We start from the raw sequence: 22,155 nt of genomic DNA on the forward strand, positions 1-22,155 counted from the left end.
TCGGTGAAAAATAGAATGATTTTATTCCTTCTGCTCTGCAAGAAACAATCATAGTGGCAATTTTGATGCGCAGTGGGATGAACTCACAGCTTAAAGATGCATTTCAACCCCTATTTACACCCTTAGGTGTCCAAAGTAGGTGTTTTCCCAGGATTTTTTCCCTGGACTCAGCATCTGCGTGAAATACCACGTAAATCATCATTATTCCTTCTCCACCACTGAGGGAAAAAGCAGCTGCTTGGCATTGCCTGACAGTGCCTGTACTTCTTTTGGCTCTCTAACAACTCAGGATTTGGAGAGTGGCCTGGATAAGCCCCATTCCCAAAGGTCTGCAGCTGGAAATGAAAACACTTGCACAGTGCCCCAATCCCTGGGGAATTCTTGCTGTGGTTTAATTTTATTTATTAATATTAATTTATTTCTGCCTCCCCCGGGCCTGGCTCATGTCTCAGGTGATGGAATTGCGGAATCCCAGGATCACTGAGGTTGGGAAAGAGCTCGAGGATCATCAAATCCAACTTGTGACTGATCCCCGGAGCCCTGAGTGCCATGTCCAGGCCTTCCTTGGACACCTCCAGGGATGGGCATTCCAAATCTCCCCTGGGCAGCCCCTGCCAAGGTTTAACCACCCTTTCAGTGAAGAAATTCCTCCTAATCACAGAATCATGGAATATTTAGGGTTGGAAGGGAAATCATCCAGCCCAAGGCAGGGCCACCTGGAGCAGGTGACACAGGAAGGCACCCAGGGGGGTTTGGAATGGCTTCAGAGGGGGAGATTTCATAACCTCCCTGGGCAGCTGAGCCAGAGCTCTGCCACCCTCACGCTGAGGTGGAACTTGTGCTTTAGTTTATGGCCATGGCTGTTTGTCCTGTCCCTGGGCACCCCTGAACCGAGCCTGACCCTCCTCCCGAGACACGTCCTTGCCTCCCCTCCCCTGAGGGGGGGCCATTTTGTGTGAGGGGAGGGGGCCATTTTGTGGGCTCCTCGTTCTCCTCGGGGCCGGCATCAACCCCAGAGTGTCCGAGCCATGCCAGGGCAGTGCGGGCGGTGCCGGCCGGGATGCGGGGCTGCATTAACCCCTCTCCCCGGCCCTGCGGGGCTCCTGACGCCGGCTCGGAGCGGCCGCGGCCCGCGGAGCTCCCTCAGCGCGGGGGGGCCCGCCATCAGTCCTCCGGGCCGGCAGGGGGCGCTGCCTCCCGGCACAAGGAGCGGCCCCAGCCCGGGGCTTTCCGGGGTATCCCGGCCCGGCGTGATCCCGGTGTGATCCCGCTGGAATCCCGGGCTATCCCGGCGTGATCCCGGTGTGATCCCGCTGGAATCCCGGGCTATCCCGGTGTGATCCCGGTGTGATCCCGGGGTATCTCGGCCCCATCCCGCTGTGATCCCGGCGTATCCCGAGCCCGTCCCGCTGTGATCCCGCTGGAATCCCGACGTATCCCGGCCCCGCCGCCATGGGGAAGAAGGGGAAACGCGACAAGAAGGGGAAAGGCGCCGAGAAGACGCTGGCGAAGATGGAGAAGAAAGTGTCCCGCAGAGCCAAGCAGGAGGAGGTGACGCGCGGGGCCGCTCTGGGGACCGGGACAAGCTTGAGGACAGGGCTGGGAGCAAAGGAGCGAATCCAAAGGGAACCTGGGCCGCCCAGGGAAAGCGTGGATCAGGGAACTGTAGGATACAATGGGTTGGAAGGGACCTACATGGATCATCCGGGCCTGGGAAGATACCACAACAATCCCACGATGTACCTGAGACCGTTGTCCAAAGTGCTCCAGGCCAGGTTGGTTGGGGCTTGGAGCAAGATGGGATAGTGGAACGTGGGACTGGGTGAGATGTAAAGTCACTCGTTCACTGTTTCTTAGCAGAATCTTGCTTAAATTCCCTCCTCATCCCTTGTGTGTGACAGCAGGTGTAAAAGAAGAAGAGGAAAACACTATTTAAGGCTCCTTGCTTTCCATCCCCTTCATCCTTCTGATCTTAAAAGCAAACGAGAATGTTTCTGGCACTCCTAGAGGGGCTGCTTGTGTTTAAGCCTCAAAACAGTGACTTTTGCCTGGTAAAAACGTGGTGTTAATGGCCTAATTCAAATCTTAAAGGCATGGAAAGTACCCCTGAAGACTTCCCCTGGCTGCAGGTTGAGCTGGTTCCATGCTGCAGAGGAAAAATTCCTAGGCTTTGGAAGTCTCTGCTTGGAGCACACCTTCAGAAAAGTGACCTGGAGGGAGGAGATGAGCAGTGGGGTTGTAGGAGAGACCTTGGCTCAGAACCTCCCATTGCTGCAATTCTGCTTCTGCCCTTGGTCTGTCAGCAGTTTGGGAGGGTCAGATTTTGGTTTTAATTGAGTGAAGTTGAAAGGGAATAAACATACACAGGGTTTCTCTGGAGATAAAAGAGTTTCCAGTTGTATTTGAGCAGTTATTTTTCTTTTTCAAGGAAGGGAAATGGTGGGAGTGACTGCTGGTTTCATGTGTGCTTCTGCTCATGTCAAGCTGCTCATGTCTGGCTTTTTCTTTCCAGGAGGATCTTGAAGCCCTGATAGCAGAATTCCAGATTTCGGATGCTAAAAAGACTCAAGTAATTGAGTCATCCTGCCCACCCCCCTCACCCAGGTGAGAACTTGTGTGAGGCTTTGGCTGCCACTTGTAGAGCAGTTGGGGGTGCTTTTAATGGCATTTATTTATGTAAAGTTATTCCCCAAGTGTGGAAGGTATAGCTGATCTCTGGAGTCCTGGAATACTGAATTCATGGTTAAAAAGAGACCAAAAGCCTTTTTTTGGGCATCAAAATCCACTTTTTAACTCCCCCATCAGCACAGAAGAGCCAAAGCAGGGTTAGATTTCAGGGCTTTGAGGGAAAATAAAAGTGAAGAGGAAGTTTTGAACTAGAGGGTTGAAGGGAATTCAGAGGCAAAAGGATGTGTCATGAGGTAAAAAGCACTTTGCTAAGTGGGGTTCACAAACTTGGGGTATTCAGGAGAGCAGTGACCAGCAGCAAGTGCAGAACAAAGACACAGATAAATGGAGAGGAGACAGCCCAGAGTTCTGTGCCCTCATAAAAGTAATTTTTGTTCCTGCCACCCCAGCATTAAAATTCAGGAGCTCACGTCAAAGGGGGAGTTAAATCACAGAGTGATGTGTGCTCCTGAAATAGGAGAGCCTCTCAGACAGTGCCCAATTCATCTTGCTGGAAGTTTTGGAAGGAATTAATTTCTTTGGAGAAGTTTTTAGCCTTGGGGTGAACATCACAGCAGGGTAATTTGGCAGATGATAGGGAGACCTTTGTGGCTGGAGGGCAGAGGTGCTGATGCCTGAGTTAAAAGCTCCAAAGTTCAGGGGTTTAAGGACTTTCACATAATTTTTTTCTTTCCACCCTCTTTTTTTCTTTCAGGCTGAACTGCTCCCTCTGTGCTCACCCTGAGAGAGATGAGCTGATCCTTTTTGGAGGTGAATATTTCAATGGCCAAAAAGTAATGTATACTTCATTTTCTTCTACTTTATCTCCCCCCTCTCTCCTTTTCCTGTAATTTGCACGGGTCTCATTTGAAGGGAAATTCAAGGCAGAGTCATAAAATATGTATTTGTCCCTGAATGAGAGCAAAATAGCCTTTTAATTCTGCCATGGCTCTGTCTCATGGCTGAGCAGTTGGCAGGAAGGAGACACGCTGGAACCCATTAAGGAGTCAGAGTGATTGTCTCAGCATCAATATTTCAGGGCTTCATAATTTCTCCAGACTTAATTGTAGCCACATCTGCCCCCCATTTGGGATAACTAGTGAAGAATCTCTTGCACTTCTCAAAACAAGGTATTTCTGCACCTTTGCTGCTGGCAAAGATGGGAGCAGCAGCAAATTATTGCACTCAGGAACACTAATTTTCCTGAATTTCTGCAGGTTGCAAGTGGGTGTTGTGCTCCTGGAGACAAACTGCTCTGGAAAACTCCAGCCTGGCAGTGATGTTTGGCCACCTCAGAGTTACCCAGTGTGATGAACTGAACTAATTCTGCTTTTTTTACCACCTGGAGCTGTCCTTTGCTCTGGAGTTGGGCAGCTTTAACCTGAACATCTGTGTTAAGCTCCAGCTTTTTAAATCCTCGTATCTCAAGCTGTCACCAAGGGTTTGGGAAATTCCAGCCCGGTGGAAGAGTTGCTGCCTCCCAGTGCAGTGCAGGAGCTCATTGTGCTTCTTCTCTGCCCACTGAGGTTGTGCTTTGCAATTTTCACCCCAAGTCCCCCCATGCAGAGCTGAGCTGAGGTGCTCTTTCCTCTCCCTGTCTCACAGACCTACCTGTACAATGATCTGTACATTTACCACATCAGGAAGAACAGCTGGACCAAACTGGACATCCCCAACCCTCCCCCGAGGCGTTGTGCTCACCAGGTAAGGCTCTGGCTGCCAGAGCAGCAGCTGGAATTGTTCTAAAGACAATTTGGGAGGAGGGTTTGAATTTTTTCACCTCCTGAGGGTTTATTGCCTCTTTTTGTTCTCCTCAAAATGAGCTGCCAGCGGTGTCACTTCACCTTTTCTGCTTGGACCTGTCCAAGGTGCTCTGGTCACTGGGTGTCCTCTGGCAGTGTTCAGTGTTTTTCACTTTTGTGAAAGTGTTTTGAAATTTTGAAAAACAGCGTTTTCAATTCAGAGATTTGGGCTTGTATCTGTTGATTTGGTAGAGCTCAAGCAGAGCCAGAGGGGAGATTCTCTAGAAATGAATTTTCTTTGCTGCACCATACAAAGACCAGCTCAAATCCATAATCCCTGAATTTTCCTACTGGAATTTGACCCAAGCCCATTGTTCCCTTCGTGGCCACAGCCCTACATCCATGAACATCCCAGACACTGCCACTGCTGCCAGCAGGGAGCACTTGGGCTCCTCTCCACCTCTGCAAATCCATGTTGCTGGCTGCTTGTGAGGATGAAGGATTTGGGTTTGTTTACTTCATGTGAACACCTGCACAGTAGAACCTGGATCAAAGACTTGTATTTTTTGCAGATCTTTTTCGCTCACCAGCTGATAGATTTTCTTAACCTGCTGCAGCCAGTGGGTGACTGGTGCCTTCCCAAAGCTGCCATACAGGATGTGAATGTCCTTTTCCTAACCACCCCAAAGCTCCCTGGGAAGATCCAACATCCCAATTGGGTTCACATCCCTTTGTTATGTTACTAAATGCCAGTCTTGCTCCCAGCTCTGTATCCTTGAATTTAAAGATTCTGACTTGATTTTTGGGCTACTTTGTGTTGTTTAAAATAGAACTTGGTTTCAGAGGCCACTTTCCAGTAGCCAGCAGGTGGCTGTCGAGCAGCTCAATCCAAAGGAAGCAGCTCAGGAGCTGCAGCTGGATTACAGCAATCAACTGAGGAGTCCTGCTTCAGCAGTGTTCTCTGTCTGATAATTAATTTTATGGTTTCACAGGAGGCAGTTCAGCCTCTTGAGCTGACTGGTTTGCCTTCCTTGTGGCTTTCTATTTAACATAGCATAGCTCAGAGTTAAACAGAAGTGTGTCTGTGGGTGCCAGGTGCATGTTTTCAGTTTTATTTGACATCCCTGGTCTCTGACACACAATCCACTGTTGGAATTGAGGTGAGAGGAGCTATGGGCAGGTGTTGGCAGTTGTTCAAAGAAAAGGTTTTGTCATGAATTTCAAGCCAGCTCTTGGAAAGGTCACCCACAAGTATGAGCAGGCTGTTGCATAAACCCTTCCTTTAAGGTTCTGAGCACTGGATGCCCATGGAATTCAGGCTAACATCTCCTTTGTTTAGGTAACTTCATGTTCCCACACATCCTGCCTGAAAGCACACCCTGGATTTTCTTATTTAATCATTTCATGTTTGGGCTGGTTTATGGTAGGGCATGGTCCTGTGTGGGACTAAAAATCTTTTTTTTTTGATGGGAGAGACAGGCAAGGAATGAAGCCTTGTGAGGAAAGAGATCATTATCCCAGTGTTGAGCTGTGATGGGTACCCTGGAGAAAGCACAAATTGAAATTTGCACAGCCACAGCATTTCCTTCTTGGGATTCCTTCTTTCTTCCTTGGTCCTAACACAGAAAATTTTAAGTAACAGTCTCTCCTCTTGTCCAAATATTGCACATTTCCTTCTTTATTTGGTTTTTTTGTTTGTTTTTTTTTGTTTTCTTTCTTTTGTTAGTTTGGTTCTGAACAGAGAGAGTTGAATAATTTTTGTTACATTAATCCCAAGATGTTTCCTCGGAAACTTTGAACTTCCCACAGGAGGTGGGAAGGGCCCAGCTCCTAGGCCAGCTTTCCCTTGCTCTAGGGAAGGTGTGCTAAACACTGAGCACCTTTTAATCCAAGTTCTTCTTCCTTCAGCCCCAGAGAGATGAAGGATCAGCAGGATCCTTCAGGATCTTTGGGAAATCCCTGTTCCCTGGGATTTGGATGCTTGACTGGGGAAGTTCCGTGCCTGGTTTGGAACCCTGCTCTGATCCAGCTCTTCCTTGTCCTGCAGGCAGCTGTGGTGCCCACGGCTGGGGGGCAGCTCTGGATCTTCGGGGGGGAATTTGCCTCTCCCAACGGGGAGCAGTTCTACCACTACAAAGATCTCTGGGTCCTGCATTTGGCCACCAGGACCTGGGAGCTGATCAAGTAAGTGCTGAGCCCTCATGTCTGGGGCATACTTTTGCCAAGAAATTTGGATCTTTGGTGATCCCTGAGATCCTTGTGTTCAGTGACTCTTTGGCCTCATGAGGAGCTGTGCCAGTGTGATACAAGTTTGATTCCTGGTCCAGTGTTGTGATTTCCCAGCTTTCCCTTAAATGTAGAGGTGCCCGTGCTCCAAAGGGTGGAGAAGACATCTCCAGAAAGAAGTGGGAATGAGAGATGTGTTCCAAGTCTGTTGAGACAAAAGGTGGTTTATCTCGTACCTGATTTTTGGGGTGTGGGTTGGTGTTGCTTATCTGAGGGGAAGAGTATCATGAACAGCTCTGTTCCCAACCCTGGCAGGTCCAGATGTCCAAAACCGGTGCTCTGTTTTCCTGGGCTCCTCCAGTGGGGGCTCTGCAAGACCAGTGCAAGGATCTCCTGATTTTAACATGACTGGAGAAGCCAGTCTTCTACCCAACTTCACTCCCGGGAGCTGTCATTTGCTACCTTGAGATTCTTTGGGATAAACAAGCCAGTAACTCAGGCCTGTCAAAGGAAACAGGTGCCAGAAGTTTTTGACAGGAGTGAAAGTGTAAATATTTTCAGTGGATCTGGCCCAAAGTCCTCTGTTGATGTTTCTTTAACCTTTGGCTCCTTGCTTTGGCTGCCCATGTTTGTATTTGCATGAGAGAGTTCTGATGACATCCAGTGGGATGAGAGGCAGGAGATGGGCTTTGGATCTGAATTTGGCATTGGCTTCCTCCTGGACTTTGGGATTGTCTTGTACTCTGAACACAGCTTTGGATGGGCTGGAGCTCCAGATCACCCTCCAAGGGCACTGAGAAAAGCAGCAGCTTTTGATCACTTAGGAGCTCCGTGGTCTTCCTTCAGGTGGGAGCACCAAATCTGTCCAGGCTGATCCCTTTTCACCTTGCTAGAGACTGTGGGGTCTGTGACCTGTGTCTGCCTCTCCTTGCCCCGTAGCTGAGGGAGGTTTGGGATGAGCTGTGCAGGGAATTTTTCCTGCTTTTAAAACTCTGAACATTACACCTGCTGCACTTCATTTCCTTCAGCATTTCCCATTTGTTGGGATCGTGGTGGGGAACAATCCCTGGTGCCAAGAGCCTTCACACAGCCCAGGGAATAATTCCATTTATCCAGTGTGCTGCTGGTGTTACCTGAATAAATGCCAGGTGACAGACTAGTGTGGGGTTTAGAAAATGACATTTTAGTGCAAATAATAAAGTAATAAAATTAATTATTCATGAAGAAATGTCTGGACAAGAGAGGCAACGTTTCTGTTTCTGTTCCCATGGGAAGGATCACGAGTGCCCTGTTGCAGGTGGGTTTGTTGTGTTGGTTTGTGCAAGATGACCGTGCTGTGATCTAAACATGAAATTCTAGTTTATCCAGCCCCACAGTTCAGATTCCAGACAATGATGTTATCCTTCCTGGCCTACAATTCCTGCCACAAACCCTCCTGGTGCCGTGGGGGGCTTGATTCTGAAACACTTGCAACCCGGAATTCTGAAACATTGTTGAATTCTGAAACAACTGGAAACCTTGACTGACAGTGAAAACTTCCTTGTGCTGGGAAAGTGCAGCTCTATTTTCTCTTAGCACAGAGCACAGTGGTGCCAGGCTGCCTGACAGAGTTAAAAGTTGCTAAATTTAGCAAGATTTAGCTGTGTTTCCTTGCATTTTGCATGCACAAAGATGATCCAAACACAGCAAATCCCAGCCCGTTAGAAGCCGTGCCAGCAGCTGACTTTGACTTAGTGCAGCCACCTTATCTTGTGTGTGATGCACGAGGTTTCCTCAGTCCATGAACTGTTGGTTACCCTGCCTTGGAGCAGCAATATTTTAACCTAATTGCCTCATTCCTTCCTGGAGAGAGCATTCTCACTCAGCTCCCTGTGGCCCCGTGCACTCCCTCAGGGAGAGACAGGGAGCATCCTTGGGGCTTGTGCTTGGGGATTGCCACATCCCTCCTCTGGAGCTCCCTTCACTGAAATTCTGGAATGCTGGTGATACTTCCTGTAGGATTTGGTGGGATGTTGTGCTATGAATTTCCCAGTTTCACCAGCATGTGTTTAACTGGAGCAGTCTCTGCAGTGGAGGATGGTCCAGCGCAGGGTTGGGTCTGATGGATGCCTCTTTGCTGACCAAAAAAATCAGGTCCTGCCACAGCAGGTAGAATGTGCTCAAAGAAAAGGGTGTTTTGGTGTAAATCAAGTAGATTGTCAGCCCAGAAATGAGTTTGTTCTTTGGTAGGTCAGGTGTACAACTGTGGATTGATTTTGCAAGGGGTTGGAATTGAGGATTTTGGGCCCTGTTGTCTTTTCCCTTCTGTACTTCCACCCAAGACATGAGGGGACAGGATCTGTGTGTGCCACTGACCCCAACACTAGGACATTCCCAGGGAAAGGTGAAAAACAACACAAATCCTGAGTTCAGCTTCCTGTGCAGGATAAAAGTGCTCTGTCCTCAAGTGCCCCTGTGATGGGATGTTCTCTTCATCCCCATTTTTATTATTATTGAGCATTCCCAAGCTTTACCTGGGCATCCTGAGGATGAAGAGGCAACTCCTGCAGCCTGTAGCCACTGGGACGAGTAATTCATGAATCTGGGGGCTGGATTCAGCTCTGGTTTGTTACTACAAGTCCCAGAGTAACTCCACAGGAAAAAGAAAATTCCTTATGGAGCAGCTCAGATCGGCCTCATGCTGTACATGTGTAGAGTCAGCCCTTAGCCAGACTTTTTCATCTATTTTTAAAAGAAGTCTGGAGAATTTACAGCTCCCTCCCACGTCTGCTTTCTGGTGTCAACCCCATGAAATAGAGCATTAATCACAAAGTCTGGGAAACCATTCCCAAAATGTTTCTTTGGGACCAGGAGCACTGAAACAGGTGAAAGAGAAGAGCTTGTGTTGGGGAAACAAGTTACAGGAAGATCCTCCTGGAGTGGGAATGAGGTTCTGCATCACTGCCAGTCCTGCCTGACTGTGCCATTTGTGCCTTGGAGTTAAATCTACATTGGTGGAGCTTTATTAAAACACATCAATGAATTAACTTTTATTGATTTTGAACTCAGAGGAAACCTGCTTGAGCAACACGGCACAAGATATTCTCTGAGAACAGGATTTTAGTGCTCAAGTTGGGTTTTAATTCATCCTCTCCTTAAAAAAAAAAAAAAAAAAAAAGATTTAAAATGTGCCATCTTCTGGAGTAATGACACAGGAGCTTTGTTACAGCAAGGGAAAATAATTATTTCAGGTCTTGATGAAATTAATACCAGAGGTGCTGTTCTGCAGGGTGATACTTAAAGATCCAGTAAATGCTTGGAAAAACCTCCTCTCTGTTAGGATAAGGAGTCCAAGTAATCAATATTAATTCAGTCTTCCCCAAACGCTGCTGTTCTGGTGGATCATTATCACCAGGGTGAGGTTGTCATTTTCCATGGTGAATAAGGACCCTCATTTTCTCTCTCCACAGAAATCCATCACCACATTCCCAGCTCCCTGCTGCCGCTCCAAGTGTGGCCGGGGGTTTGTGGCTTTAGGTTTTGCTGCTGTTTCTTCAACTTTTATTTATTTAGGCCCTGATTGTGCAATCACTTCCACACCTTAATGCTGCCTATTGGAGGAGTCTTGCTGGGCTCAGTGGTGCCAGCTGGGAACTTTGGGAGACTCCTCAGCGAGGGAAAACAGGATGGATTCATCCATGGGGGCAGAGAACACACACAGCAAACCCTCTTTGGCCTAAAGCTGGCATTGTTGGAGTTGTTTGTGTTGTGTCTCGTGTGATGCTGTGGGTGAACGTGAAGGAAGGGAGGTGAATCCATGTTGAAATAGTGTCCAGCTGCCCAGCTCCTCGGGAGCCTTTTGGATGGGACAGATGGAGGGAGTGTTGCTTGTTTCTGGAAATGGAAGCAGCACATTTAACTGAAAGGTCAGGAAAGCTTGGAAGAGCAGAACAGGAATGTGTGGCTGCTTTTGAGTGTGTAGGATCATAGAGTGAGTCAGAGTCATGGAATAGTTTGGGTTGGAAGGGATCTTAAATCCCATCCCATTCCTTCCCCTCCATGATCAGGGACACCTTCCACTATCCCAGGCTGCTCCAAGCCCCATCCAGCCCTGCCATGGACACTTCCAGGGATCCAGGGATCCAGCCACAGCTTCTCTGGGCACCTGTGCTAGGAAGAATTCCTTCCCAACAACCCATCTATCCTTGCCCGCCTTCAGTAGGATGATGTTGATAATGATGACTTGTTTTGCTGCAGTGCCTTTGTTCTTGGGGAAATCTGGGTAACTCATGAAGTGTTTTCACTGGTTTGGTGTCATACCCAAACTGCAGGTGGATGAGTGAAGGTGTTGTGAGACTTCCTGAGACGCTGAGGGATGTCAGAGCCAGGCTTTGTCTCTTGGTGCTTGGAGAAAACATCTTAGTTTGGAGTGTCTTCCCGGCAATTGTGAAGTGCTGTTCATTAAACTCTCCTGAAGGAGAAGATTCAGCTGAAGAATCAGCTCCTGAGTCATCACTGAAAAGACTTTGGGTGCTGTTAGGGTGGTTTATCTCTAGGAATAAAACTGCCTGTGCTGCAGTCCCAGGAGTTCCAGGAAGAGCACCCATCCTGTCCTGGAGAAAAGCAGTCATGGATTGAGGCAATCACAATCCCAATGGTTCCCATTGCCAGGAGAGGCTTGATGCCTGGAGAGGGCTGAGCTTGAGCAGAGGCTGCACAGAGCTCAGGATAAAGCAGGGATTTAGTGAAAGGCCCTAAAGGACACACCTTGGGCACTACAAGAGCCTGGCCAGGCCTGCACCCAGGATAGACCTAAAAATGGTCATGAAATGGAAAACTGCTCATGAGGCCTCACGTTTTTATAAGTTTTGGTCCATCTGCATATTTGGGTTAATTGTCCAATTACAGCTCCAGGTTCTGCAGTCCCATCCTGTTCTCTCTCTTCAGCCCAGCCTTGTTTCTGCTCTTGGGCCTGAAACTTGTAACGATTGTCCTTGGTACCAAGCTGGAAAAGGAATTGTTTTGTCTGGCTGCTCTGTGAAGAGAGCTCACTGACACTGAATATGAAGCTCTGAACCACACATCTGGGCAGGGCAGAATATGAAAAATATGAAAGCTAAAACTTAAAGCAGAGCTCAACCAGCTCAGCTGCCAATGACTTCAGTAGAAATGGCCTGATGCATTACCAGGCCAGGGGATTTTGCTGATAAATGGAATTTCTTTGTGTTTCAGGGCACCAGGAGGGCCCTCTGGACGAAGTGGACATCGGATGGTTGTGTGCAAAAGGCAGCTGATCATCTTTGGAGGTTTCCATGAGAGTGCAAGGTGGGTTGCTGGCATGGCTGGGAGTTTGAGTCCTCCTTAAAAAAGGCAACAAAATTTCACCAGTAACAGAAATCTGGGTGTTAATGGGAGGGTTATCCTCAGCAGGATGGTGACTGAACTAGATCTTTGTGTTAGAAGGACAAGGGATCTTGATTTAAAGTCTTCAGGTGTGGGAAAAATCATTTTAGCACTGAAGCAAGTTCCCATGCTTGTAGCCAAAGCTCAGCCCAGCACTTTTGGCCTCTGAATCTTGTCAGATCCTCGTCTTGTAGAAACACCTTCTCCAACGGGGGGTGTGAGTACAGCTCTGAGATGCTGTTTTATCCTGCCCTGAGTGTCCACATCACAAAATGCGCTGTGCCCATGTGCTCTCTGCAGAGATTTCATCTACTACAACGATGTGTACACCTTCAACCTGGACTCCTTCACCTGGAGCAAGCTGGCTCCTGCAGGGATGGGGCCTGCTCCAAGATCTGGCTGTCAAATGACTCCCACCCCTGAGGGCAACATCATCATCTATGGAGGCTACTCCAAGCAGGTAGGGGAGGGACACTTTGTGCTAAGTCAGGTGTTGTCCACAGGCTGGGAACCAAAACAGGCATCTTCTAATTCTGCCTTTTTTTCATGCAGTTCTGCTGACTGAGGGGCTAATCTTGGTTCAGATGATTTCTCTATTTTCCCTGCTGTTCTAATCCAACAGAAAGAATTTATATCACTGAGGGAGGAATAAGGAGCTGGGAGAAATGACATTTTTTTGGCAACTTAAAGCATTCTCAGGTATTCCTTTGTGCTTCAGCACTTGCAGGTTAAAAACAGCAGTTGCCAGGAGACTTTTATTTTGTGCCATCAGTGGCAGAGGTGAGGGAGCAAACTCAGTAAGCCAAAAATGACTTTTGACAAGCACCAGGCTCCCCCAGCTCTGCTCCTTGCTCCGTTAATCCCAGGAATTTATACCAGAGAGCACATTCCACACTGAGCAGGTATCCCTGTGTCCATGCTGGGCAGCAGGAAGGAAGTGTTTCATTGAGCAGAAGGCTCCTGCAAAAGCTTTTCATGTTGGGAATGCAGGCAGAGGCCCTGGATCCTGCTGCTCCCGTGGAAAGGCAGCAGGGGAGGAGAACGCCTTGTTCTTCTGAGGGGAATAAATGAACAAAGCAGGGAGAGGGGAGAGAAGGGAGTTGGTCTCTCTGTATATTTAGAAGCATTTGTGCCTCCTCAGGGCCTGAGCTTCGGGCTCTGCCTCATCAGATGTGTGTTGGATTCAACAGCAGTAAGGACACAGAGCCTTTTCCACCTGAAAGGGCTTTATCCTCTTCCCTGTCCTGTGTCCTCGCTGCTGAGGGTGGGGAGGAAGCAGCAGCCTGCATTCTCTGCTAGGTGTGGGGCTCTCCTGGAAGCAGCTGGGCTCCAAGTGCCCCCTGGAAATAGAAAAGTCACATGTGTTTGCAGTTGGTTCTGTTCCACTGCTGCTCTGGGTTGGTGTGAGCTGATAAAAATGAAGGAGAAGGGATGGGGGGAATGCAAAACTGCCCTCAGCCTTTGGCTCCTTGGGCAAGGATGAGAGCTGGGACGAGGCCTCTGCAGCTTGGAAAACAAGTTTTCCTTTAGAACAGACACTCCATTAAAGCAAAGCAGACATTCCATTAAAACAAGACATTTTTAACAGATGTTAGAAATCTCCTTCCTCTGTCATGTAGAGAGCTCTGTGTGCTTCTCTCTGGGCCATTCCTGCCAGGCTCTGCTTTTGTAGCACAAACTGACCAAAGCTCTGGCCAGAATTTTCTCTGCAGCCTTCAGCATGCTCCTGAAAATTAAATTCAGCAGGATATGGCCCCTCTAGGAGAGACCCAATTCTGTTAATGTGTGGCTATTTAATTCTCATTGTGTCCTCACTTAGAGCTGATTGTGGAGCTGAGTCTGGGTTTGCTTTGAAGTGAAGAAAATGTGTTTGCCTGGGATACTCTTGGGGGAAGGTAGACATGGAGAAAACAATACTTAATTGGAATTGGGCAGCTACAGGAGAGGACTCACTCCTTGTCTCCAGTTACAGGGGCAGATACTCCAGTCAGGGGTGCTGTGAAGACATTTTGGGGTTTATGAAGATATTTTGGGGTGTATGAAGACATTTTTACATCTGAAACATGGCAAATATCCAAGCAAAGCACCGTTCATCAGATGCAGAGTATTCGAAGGAGAGGCAGGACTAAGTCACACATGTGATGGGAAATTTTGAAGGGAAGAGGGGAGGAAAATCATAATAGCTCTTCTTTGTGAATAGGGATATAATTTGGCTGTCACATTGCTGGAGGAGGGTGGTGACATGCCAGGGCTGCTGTCCTGTGATGGGCAGGGAGCTGGGAAGGCAGAAACAGAGTTTTGATTCCTGAATTTGCAGAAGTGATGTGGAAAGTCTCTTCTCAATAACATGACAGTCCAAGGCTGAATTGCCTTCACGGGACCTGGGTTAAAAAGTCTCTTTCCTGGCTGGGGAAATAGAGGCAGAAAAGATGGAGTGACTTGTCTGAGGCACTCCAGGACTTGCATGCAGAGCTTTGCTTCCCAGATGTGCCAGCCACTGGATTTTCCTGAGCAAACCAGGCTGCAAATGGTGAAAAAGGAACTTTCCAGCCCTGGGTGTGACTGCCTTGATATGCTGGTGCCTGATATTCTAAAAAGCAGGATTCTCAGCACAATGATGTCTCTGCTCCTGTTTCACCAGCAGCTTGGAGATGATAAAGACAATTTCTGTGATCTGCTGTGGAAGAGAATGTTGTGGGTGCTGCCAGCTCTGCCTAGAACAGACCTCAGAATGCCCAAAGGAGCTCAGACCTACTCTCCTGCTGATGCTAAAGATGTCCTCAGCCCTTTCCTGTGCTGGGGATGGGGCTTGCTGCAGCGAGCTGCATTTCGGGCTGTGGGAAGCATCGAGGCCTCTCCATTGCTAGGCAACAGAGGGGCTGGAGCTGCTGCTGCTCCACCTTGCAGGTGCAGCCTACAGGCCAGGGGAGGGCTGGAGTTACACGTGGGCAGGGCTTTGGGATGCTGGCTGGGGTGTGGGGATCTTGGTGTTGTTTTGGGGTTTTTTTAGTGGCAGTTGTTGCAAAGCTGAAGTGGATTCTGCTGGGAGATGTGGAGGTGCCTGAATTGTAAGGTCTGGGGGGACTGGTTCCCTCTGTAGCTCTGCCTGATGTTTGGATATTTTTGATATACACTTTTGCTATTTGGATGTTTTTGAATGCTGTTGATCTCCTATCAGACAATTTTAGTATGTGGAGAATCCTGATTCCACTTCTCAAGCTCTCCGTGCCTCAGATTCTTTGCAGTCTGTCAGCAGAGTTGGAACTTCCAGCTGATACCTGTAAATTTCTTGTTCCTCCCCACTGTGCCTGCATGTGCAAACCACAGTGCTTATCCCAGCCAGTTTTGTGCTGGAAAACAAACACCTGGAACTTCAAAGCACAGAGGAGCAGCAACCTCTTGTGAGTGAAAGAATGATTTGCTCAGGGCTGACTTGTCCTGGCTGGGAGGGGATGGATCTCTCCAGCAGCTGGAAGTGTCTGTGACAACAAAAACTGACTCCCACTCCACCTCATCAGGGTTTTCTGAGCCCAGGGAGCTTTGTCATGTTGCACACGCAGTGTGTTTACTACAGGGAGCTTTTCAGGAGAAAGGAATGTGGTTTTTCCACACAGCTTGGATGGTTGTGGAGCCAGCTGCTCTTCTCTGTGTTTGCTTTCTTGCCTCTCGTGCGGTGCTGTGCTCCTCACACTTCACCTGGGTGGAGTTGTGCAATGCCTGGAACACACTTCCCTCTCTTCTCCCTAAGAATTGAACCAGCATTCCCAGGAATTGCGAAGCCCAGCACCAACAAACGTGCCGGGCACAGGTGTGCAGCAGGACTCTCACTCTCAGGGCTGGCCCCAGTTGGTTTTAATCCCCTGTGACAATTTATTTCTCTCCTCTGGATGCCAGAATTCCTGCATCCTGTAGTTTCCATACAGCTCATCTTCCTGAGGGCTGAACCCTGGGATCCACTGCTGGGATGCACTGCTGGGTGCAGATTTCCTCATCCCAGCAGTGCCATGGCCCCAGGAGGAAGGGAATTACAAGGAAGCAGGAGCTGTGCACGAAGGATGGGTGGATAATGACATTATTAACACACCTCCTACGGTGGTGTGGCACAGAGCTGCCTTGGAATGCTGCTGTTGCCATGAGCACTGAAATCCAGGGCTTCCAGGGAAAGGAACAGGGAAATCACACTGAAAGTCAGGCATTTAATTGCTTCTGCTGAGCTTTCACTGTTCTTGCTGCTGTCTCGCTGTTGCCTTTTGTAGGGGTAGGAGTGGGGTTTCTGCTTGTGTTCAGGAGGATGAACCTGTTGCTCAGGGCTGTGTGGGACCCCACATGGCAGAGCTGCCAGCTGCAGGGGGACAGAGCTGTCACCTCTGCTGGTTCAGGTGGTGACAGGAGCCACAGCCTGGGCTGGTCACAGGGGCCACGTGAGGTCATTACAGACCAGAGCTTCTGCTCAGCATCCAGGGCAGAGCCCCTGAGGGCCTCGCAAGCCCTGGAAAGTTGTCATGTCCCACTTTGGGGATGGGAATCCGCTCCTCTTACAGGAGTTCAATCAGCCCTTTGAGAGCACCTGCTCCTGTCTGGGGCTGAGTAAAAGGCAGGACCTTGGCTCTTCTGTTTCCTCAGTGCTGCCCATCCTTCCTTTGTTTGCAAACCAGTTGGTTTTAATCTTCTGTGACAATTTATTTTGCTCTGGGTGCCAAAATTCCTGCATCCCATAGTCTCCATCCAGCCACAGATCCCCAGAAATCCGTGCTGCAGCCTGGAGGGCCCCTCCTGCTGCCACAGGCAGGAATTCTGGCACATCACAGGGAGGATCTCTGCTTCGAATCCCACGATTTGGAGCTGCTGATGCTCCAGAGTGGCCTCTCCTTGCCCAGTCCCAGGGTTTGCATTTGCAGTTGGATCCCCTCTATGATTTGGCCACTGAAGCTGTTTCCCTGAGCATCCCTGTGTTTCCTTTCCCCGCAGAGGATCAAGAAAGATGTGGACAAAGGCATCCTGCACACAGATATGTTCCTGCTGAAGGCTGAAGGGGCAGGCAAGGAGGAAGGTGAGCACTGCAGCCCTGGGAATGCAAATCTTCTCCTTTCCTTGGGATAACACACCAAAAAACCTGGAACCAAATTCCCCTCTCAGTGATAACCTCTGTGACCCGGTGTTGGCTCAGGAAGAAATCCAGGAAAAGAGATTTTAGAGATTTTTTTGTTTGTTTGTTTGTCTGTGGGAGGGAATTAAAACAACATTTCCATGTTCCTGTTTCTGGGACATTTTGATCACTGCTTTCCTGTTCCACAACAGAAAATCTTTAGGATTGCAGAATTCTCCTGTGGTGGGGTGTTCCTGGGTGGATGCCAGGTACCTGCTAAAGCTGATCCATCCCTCCCTCCTCAGCTGGAGTAGGGAGAGAAAATCCAATGGGAGACTCATGGATTGAGATAAGGACAGGGAGAGATCACTCAGCTCTTTCCCTGCTCCACATTGGGCCCACTCCATGGGGTACAATCCTCCTGGAACAGATTGATCCATTGTGGGGCTTTGGTTATCTTTGATTGGAATAGGAATTGCATCATTTTCCTGAGATTTTCTCCTTGACTCAGGCAACGGGACAATTTTCTTGGAGCTGAATTTCTAAAACATTAAAATTGCGATTGATTTCTCCAAACCTCACTGTCTGGGATGGGATTTGGGGAGGAGGCTTGGTCACCAGCACTGTCTGGATTCCAGGCCCTGTTTGCATTTATTCCTATTTATAGTTTTATCTTGTTGGAATTGCAGTTCCTTCAGAAGCACAGGGCCTGGCAGTGCTTCTCCCAGCCTGCATCTCAGGGATTTGCTCTCAAGTCAAAGTAGAAGGGATTGGAGAAAAGCAGAGGGATAGAGCACAAGTCTTGTCCTGCTGCTGAGCCCTCTTTTAAAGCCTGGCTGGGGCTTTTGGGGATGAGCTGTGTTTATTTTTGGGGGTAAGGTGGCGATGCAGGGTGGCAGAAGAGGTGGAGAGAGCTGATGGAAGGTGGGAGGGCTCCATGGGATAACTGAGGGACCTTTCTTGGTGCTTGAAGGCTCCATCTGATCAGGCATTGTCTGAACTCCACCCTCCAGTAAAGGTGCAGACACTTCCAAGGGTCTCCTTGCTCCAGAAAGCTCTGAAAATACCCTGGAGATGCCATGAGAATATCCCAAATGGGGCTGGAATTCTGAGAGGCTTTGGAACACACAAACCAAGCAGGATTCTCCTCTGCTGATGCTCACATTTGTTCTCTCCATCCCAGACAGGTGGAGCTGGAGTCGGCTCAGCCCCTCTGGAGTGAAACCCACTCCCAGGTCCGGCTTTTCCGTGGCTGCTGCTCCCAACAACCGCTGCCTCCTTTTTGGGGGAGTGCACGATGAGGAGGATGAGGAGAGCATTGAAGGGAACTTCTTTAATGACATTTATTTCTATGACATCGGGAAGAACCGCTGGTTCCCTGCACAGCTCAAGGTCTGGGGTTAAATACAATAATTTCATCATCTGGCACATCCTTTCCGTCTGGTTTGGCCTCTTGGAGATTTCACAGATTGTTTGGGTGGGAAGGGACCCTAAAGATTCTCTCATTCCACCCCTTTGCATGAACACAGGTCATTCCAAGCTGGCCTTGCACACTTCCAGGGATGGAGCAAGGATTTCTCTCTCTTTGAAGGTGTTGTGTATTTCTGGTAGCTCAGGGTGCACCTGAGCAATCCCTCTCTTCCAGGAATCAGGCTGCCCCATTTATTGTGGAATGCAAAATGAAGCAAAGCAGCTTGAAAGCATATTTCTGGTGTTTTGCTGAAAGCCTTCTCCAGGGCCAGATGAATCTGACATGAAGGGAATTCACTCAAAGCTGCTGGGAAAAGATTTTGGGATCAAGCCCCTCCCTCTTCTCCACGGTGCTGATGAGCTATCAGAAGAGATGAAATATTAACCTTACCTCCAAGAGCTTCAGAACTCAGCTCAGCTCTTTGATTATGTTTGAATCACTCTCACAGGCCAAGGGAGTTGCAAACCTGGTTCAACTTCTCCTTCCCCCTGCCCCTTCCTGGCTTTTTTCTCCAAATGGAGAAGTCAATCCCATAATAACAAGCAAACAGGCACTCAGCTGGTTGCTTCAGCCTTCCCAAACTGATAGTTTTCCAGCCCTTTCACAGAGTTCTTCCAAGACCTGGAGTGCTGCCTGGTAATGGGCTGTAATTTCACACCCAGCAATTGTGATTTCAGGAAATCCTGGGTTACTTTCCCTTGTCACAGAACAGTGGCCTCTGTGTGTTTGTGGCACCTGGGAGCAGGAGCTGCTCCTCTCTTAGCAGAGGCAGCAATTCCATGCCCTGGATTCTCCAGGATCTTCACTGTTCCAGGCTGGGAGAAGCTCATGCTGTAGGAAGAATCGCATTGATCACCTGAGACTTTAAATTGTGATGAAAACCAGGAATTGTTCCTTCCCTCCAGCAACATCCGTGCTGTTTGCATGAACTGCTTTTAGGTGTGTGCAATTCCCACAAAATCTCCTTCAATTCCTGTTCTCAGGGCCCAAAATCAAAGAGGAAGCACAGGCGTGGCAGACAGGCTGGGGCAGAGGCTGCTGGAGAGGAGGAGCTTCAGCTGCCACCTCCCCAGGGGCCCCTGGAGATCGTCAAGGAGGTGGTGGCAGAAGATGGCACCGTCATGACCATCAAGCAGGTGATCCCTGGAGCTGCAGAAGACAAGGACAGGTCTGGCTCAGACGAGGAGGAGGAGGAAGAGGAAGGTGGAGCCCTGGGCCAGCCTGTGGAGCCGTGCCCACGCTCCAGTGCCATGCTGGCAGTGAAGCACGGGGTCCTCTACGTGTACGGGGGCATGTTCGAGGTGGGAGACCGCCTGGTGACCCTCAGTGACCTGCACAGCATCGACCTGCACAGGATGGAGCAGTGGAAGGTGCTTCTGGAGATGGATCCAAGTAAGCTCTGCTGCTGGGAGCTCTCCCTATGCCTTCAGGGCAGCAACACTGGGGAAAAAACAACTCTGGGGCTTCCTCAGGGGAGTTAGAGTGGAGGTTTTCCCTGGATAGGGAAAAGCTTGGGGATGTGTGGTACTGCAGCGTGCCCAGAGCTTTGGGGCCACTGGAGAGTCAGCTCTGCCTTGTAGGTTCCCAATCCAAGAGCTGTAAACAGGGTCGTGGTGGCCATCCTGGGAATCCTGCTGTGCCACGCCTGTCCACTCCTCCAAGGAACAGGGGTGCTCCTGCCTGTCCCCACTGTGTGAGGGCAGTGAAGGGCTTGGGTCCTGCAGAGCGTGTGGGCATTACCCAGGGTTGTCTCTTTGTACCTTAATTCTCTCTTTGTACCTCTCTCCTCTTTCCTTTCTCATCCAAGAAACTCAGGAATGGCTGGAGGAGTCAGAGTCAGATGAAGAGGAGGAGGATGATGTGGAGGGTGCAGAGGGAGGGAAGGAAGAAGAAGAGAGCTCTGAAGAGGAGAGTGAAGATGAGGAAGGTAATTACTAATAAATGCTGTCTCCATACTAACCTGAAGTGGGGTTTAGTGCAGTGCCTGGTTCTGCTGAGAGCCTGGAAACTCTCCAGGTGAGTTTTCCAGCAGAAGCAGCTTTCCTCATACATCGCCCTTGGAATAAAAGAGAAATTTTCCTGGTTGCTGGTAGGTTTGCAGGCTGTTGCATTCAGCCCCACGGGGGCTGGCTGGCCCTGTGAGCTGTGTGTGACCTCTCTGTGTCCCTCTCTTTGCCCAGGGGAGCAGCAGCACCCAGCAGTGCAGCCTGGGGAGAACCAGGCCCAGTACGTGGCCAGGACAGAGCAGTACTGGCTCAGGCTGGCCCGCAGCCACATGGGCCCCGAGGCCAAGGACAAGAAGGTGCTCAAGGTGGCTCATGCCATGGCCAAGACTTTCTATGAAGATCCCATCCAGATGTCCTGAGGCTGCTCCAGCAGTGAAGGAACGTGCTGGGAGCAGTGGTCAGCCCTGCTGAGCTCAGCCTGATGTCCATCCTGGCCTTCAGCCTTTCCCAGCTCTGGGCTGACCATCCTGGGTGGATGCTCTGGATCTGCTGTTACTCCTGGGAATGCTGTGGGAGGCTCCTGAGGAACAGGATTGCTGTCCAAGCACTTGTTCTGCTGAGGTTGGGCCGTGCAGCACTGACTTTGCTCTTTGGGGTCTGTCCAGACAAACTGTGCACGTGACAATGGTTCACTGGTCCCAAATTCCTGGCTGGGGCCAGGACGTTCTCCAGGGGTTCCTACAATAAACTGACTTGGTTATATCATCTTGTTTTGCTCAGTAAATCCCAGCTTTTGTTCTTGTTTTCCTCCTGGTGTGGAAGAGGGATTGCAGTTCCTGCTGTGAGATCTGCAGGCACTGCAAAGTGCACCAGCAGCTCTGAGATGCCTGGAGAAACCTGGGAATCCTTTCCTGCCTTACCTGTGAGATGCACTCACAGAAACCTTCTCTGTGCTCACTGTAATTTTGCCTTTGTGGAATCTCCCTGGTTTCTCTCCCTGGTGGCCCAGTGCCCTCTTCATGACCCATGAAATGTCCACCTGCAGACCCCACTGAGGCCAGGAAGGAGTGGGCTGATCCAAGGATTTGTTTTTCTAGCCCCTCTCCTCAAGGTATCCCTTCCATCCCAGCAGAGCAGTGCCTTGGGGACAGCAGATGGGATCCAAGTGTGTGCTGCAGCAACCCAGGGATGCCTGGAGGTGCCACCAGGACTGGCTGTCCTTGTGCAGGGAATTCCAGGTGCCCTGGGTATTGCTGTGGCTCATCCCCAGGGATGCAGCTCTCCGGAGAGCAGGGCTGGGATCCGCCGGGCTAATCAGGACAGAAGGAAGATGAAATAGAGCTGACAGGGAGCTTTAATTGGTGAGATAAAAACGTGTCTGACAGGGAGGGACCTTCCCCACGAAATAACAGGTGGGAGGTGAAAAGAAATCATTTATCAATAACCTGGGAGAGGAGGAAACAAAGCATTTATTGGTGATGTGGGAAAGGTGAAAACAATGCATTTCTTGTTCATCCAGGAAGGAATCCCTCGTGCTTGTTCAGTCACCCTGTTGTCCTCTCACTTGGGTGAGTTCACACCTTTCTGTGCAAAGTTTTGGGGGATTTGCCACTCCCTGGGAGGGTGTGAGGCTCT

The 22,155-nt window shown here is 49.5% G+C and overlaps 1 protein-coding gene across 1 annotated transcript; it reads left to right on the top strand.

Moving 5' to 3' along the window:
• Window positions 1-1,227: 1,227 nt before the first annotated feature.
• KLHDC4 (kelch domain containing 4) lies at window positions 1,228-21,282 on the top strand. Its single transcript, XM_005528150.3, has 12 exons — window positions 1,228-1,551; window positions 2,513-2,604; window positions 3,383-3,461; window positions 4,273-4,371; window positions 6,457-6,593; window positions 11,847-11,939; window positions 12,318-12,477; window positions 16,986-17,067; window positions 18,287-18,495; window positions 19,558-19,966; window positions 20,382-20,501; window positions 20,755-21,282. The coding sequence occupies exons 1-12, from the start codon at window positions 1,453-1,455 to the stop codon at window positions 20,937-20,939; spliced, it is 1,764 nt and encodes a 587-aa protein (XP_005528207.2). The 5' UTR covers window positions 1,228-1,452; the 3' UTR covers window positions 20,940-21,282.
• The last annotated feature ends 873 nt before the right edge of the window (window positions 21,283-22,155 follow it).

The sequence above is a fragment of the Pseudopodoces humilis genome, chromosome 14 (genome assembly GCF_049639895.1).
Source record: "Pseudopodoces humilis isolate 2021_Gansu_Grassland_sample_001 chromosome 14, ASM4963989v1, whole genome shotgun sequence".
NCBI classification, from domain to species: domain Eukaryota; kingdom Metazoa; phylum Chordata; class Aves; order Passeriformes; family Paridae; genus Pseudopodoces; species Pseudopodoces humilis.

Coding starts and splice junctions, on each gene's coding strand:
- KLHDC4 (XM_005528150.3), top strand. CDS start 1,453: ATGGGGAAGAAGGGGAAACGCGACAAGAAGGGGAAAGGCGCCGAGAAG. Junction 1,552..2,512: donor GCAGAGCCAAGCAGGAGGAG/GTGACGCGCGGG, acceptor TTTTCTTTCCAG/GAGGATCTTGAAGCCCTGAT. Junction 4,372..6,456: donor CGAGGCGTTGTGCTCACCAG/GTAAGGCTCTGG, acceptor CTTGTCCTGCAG/GCAGCTGTGGTGCCCACGGC.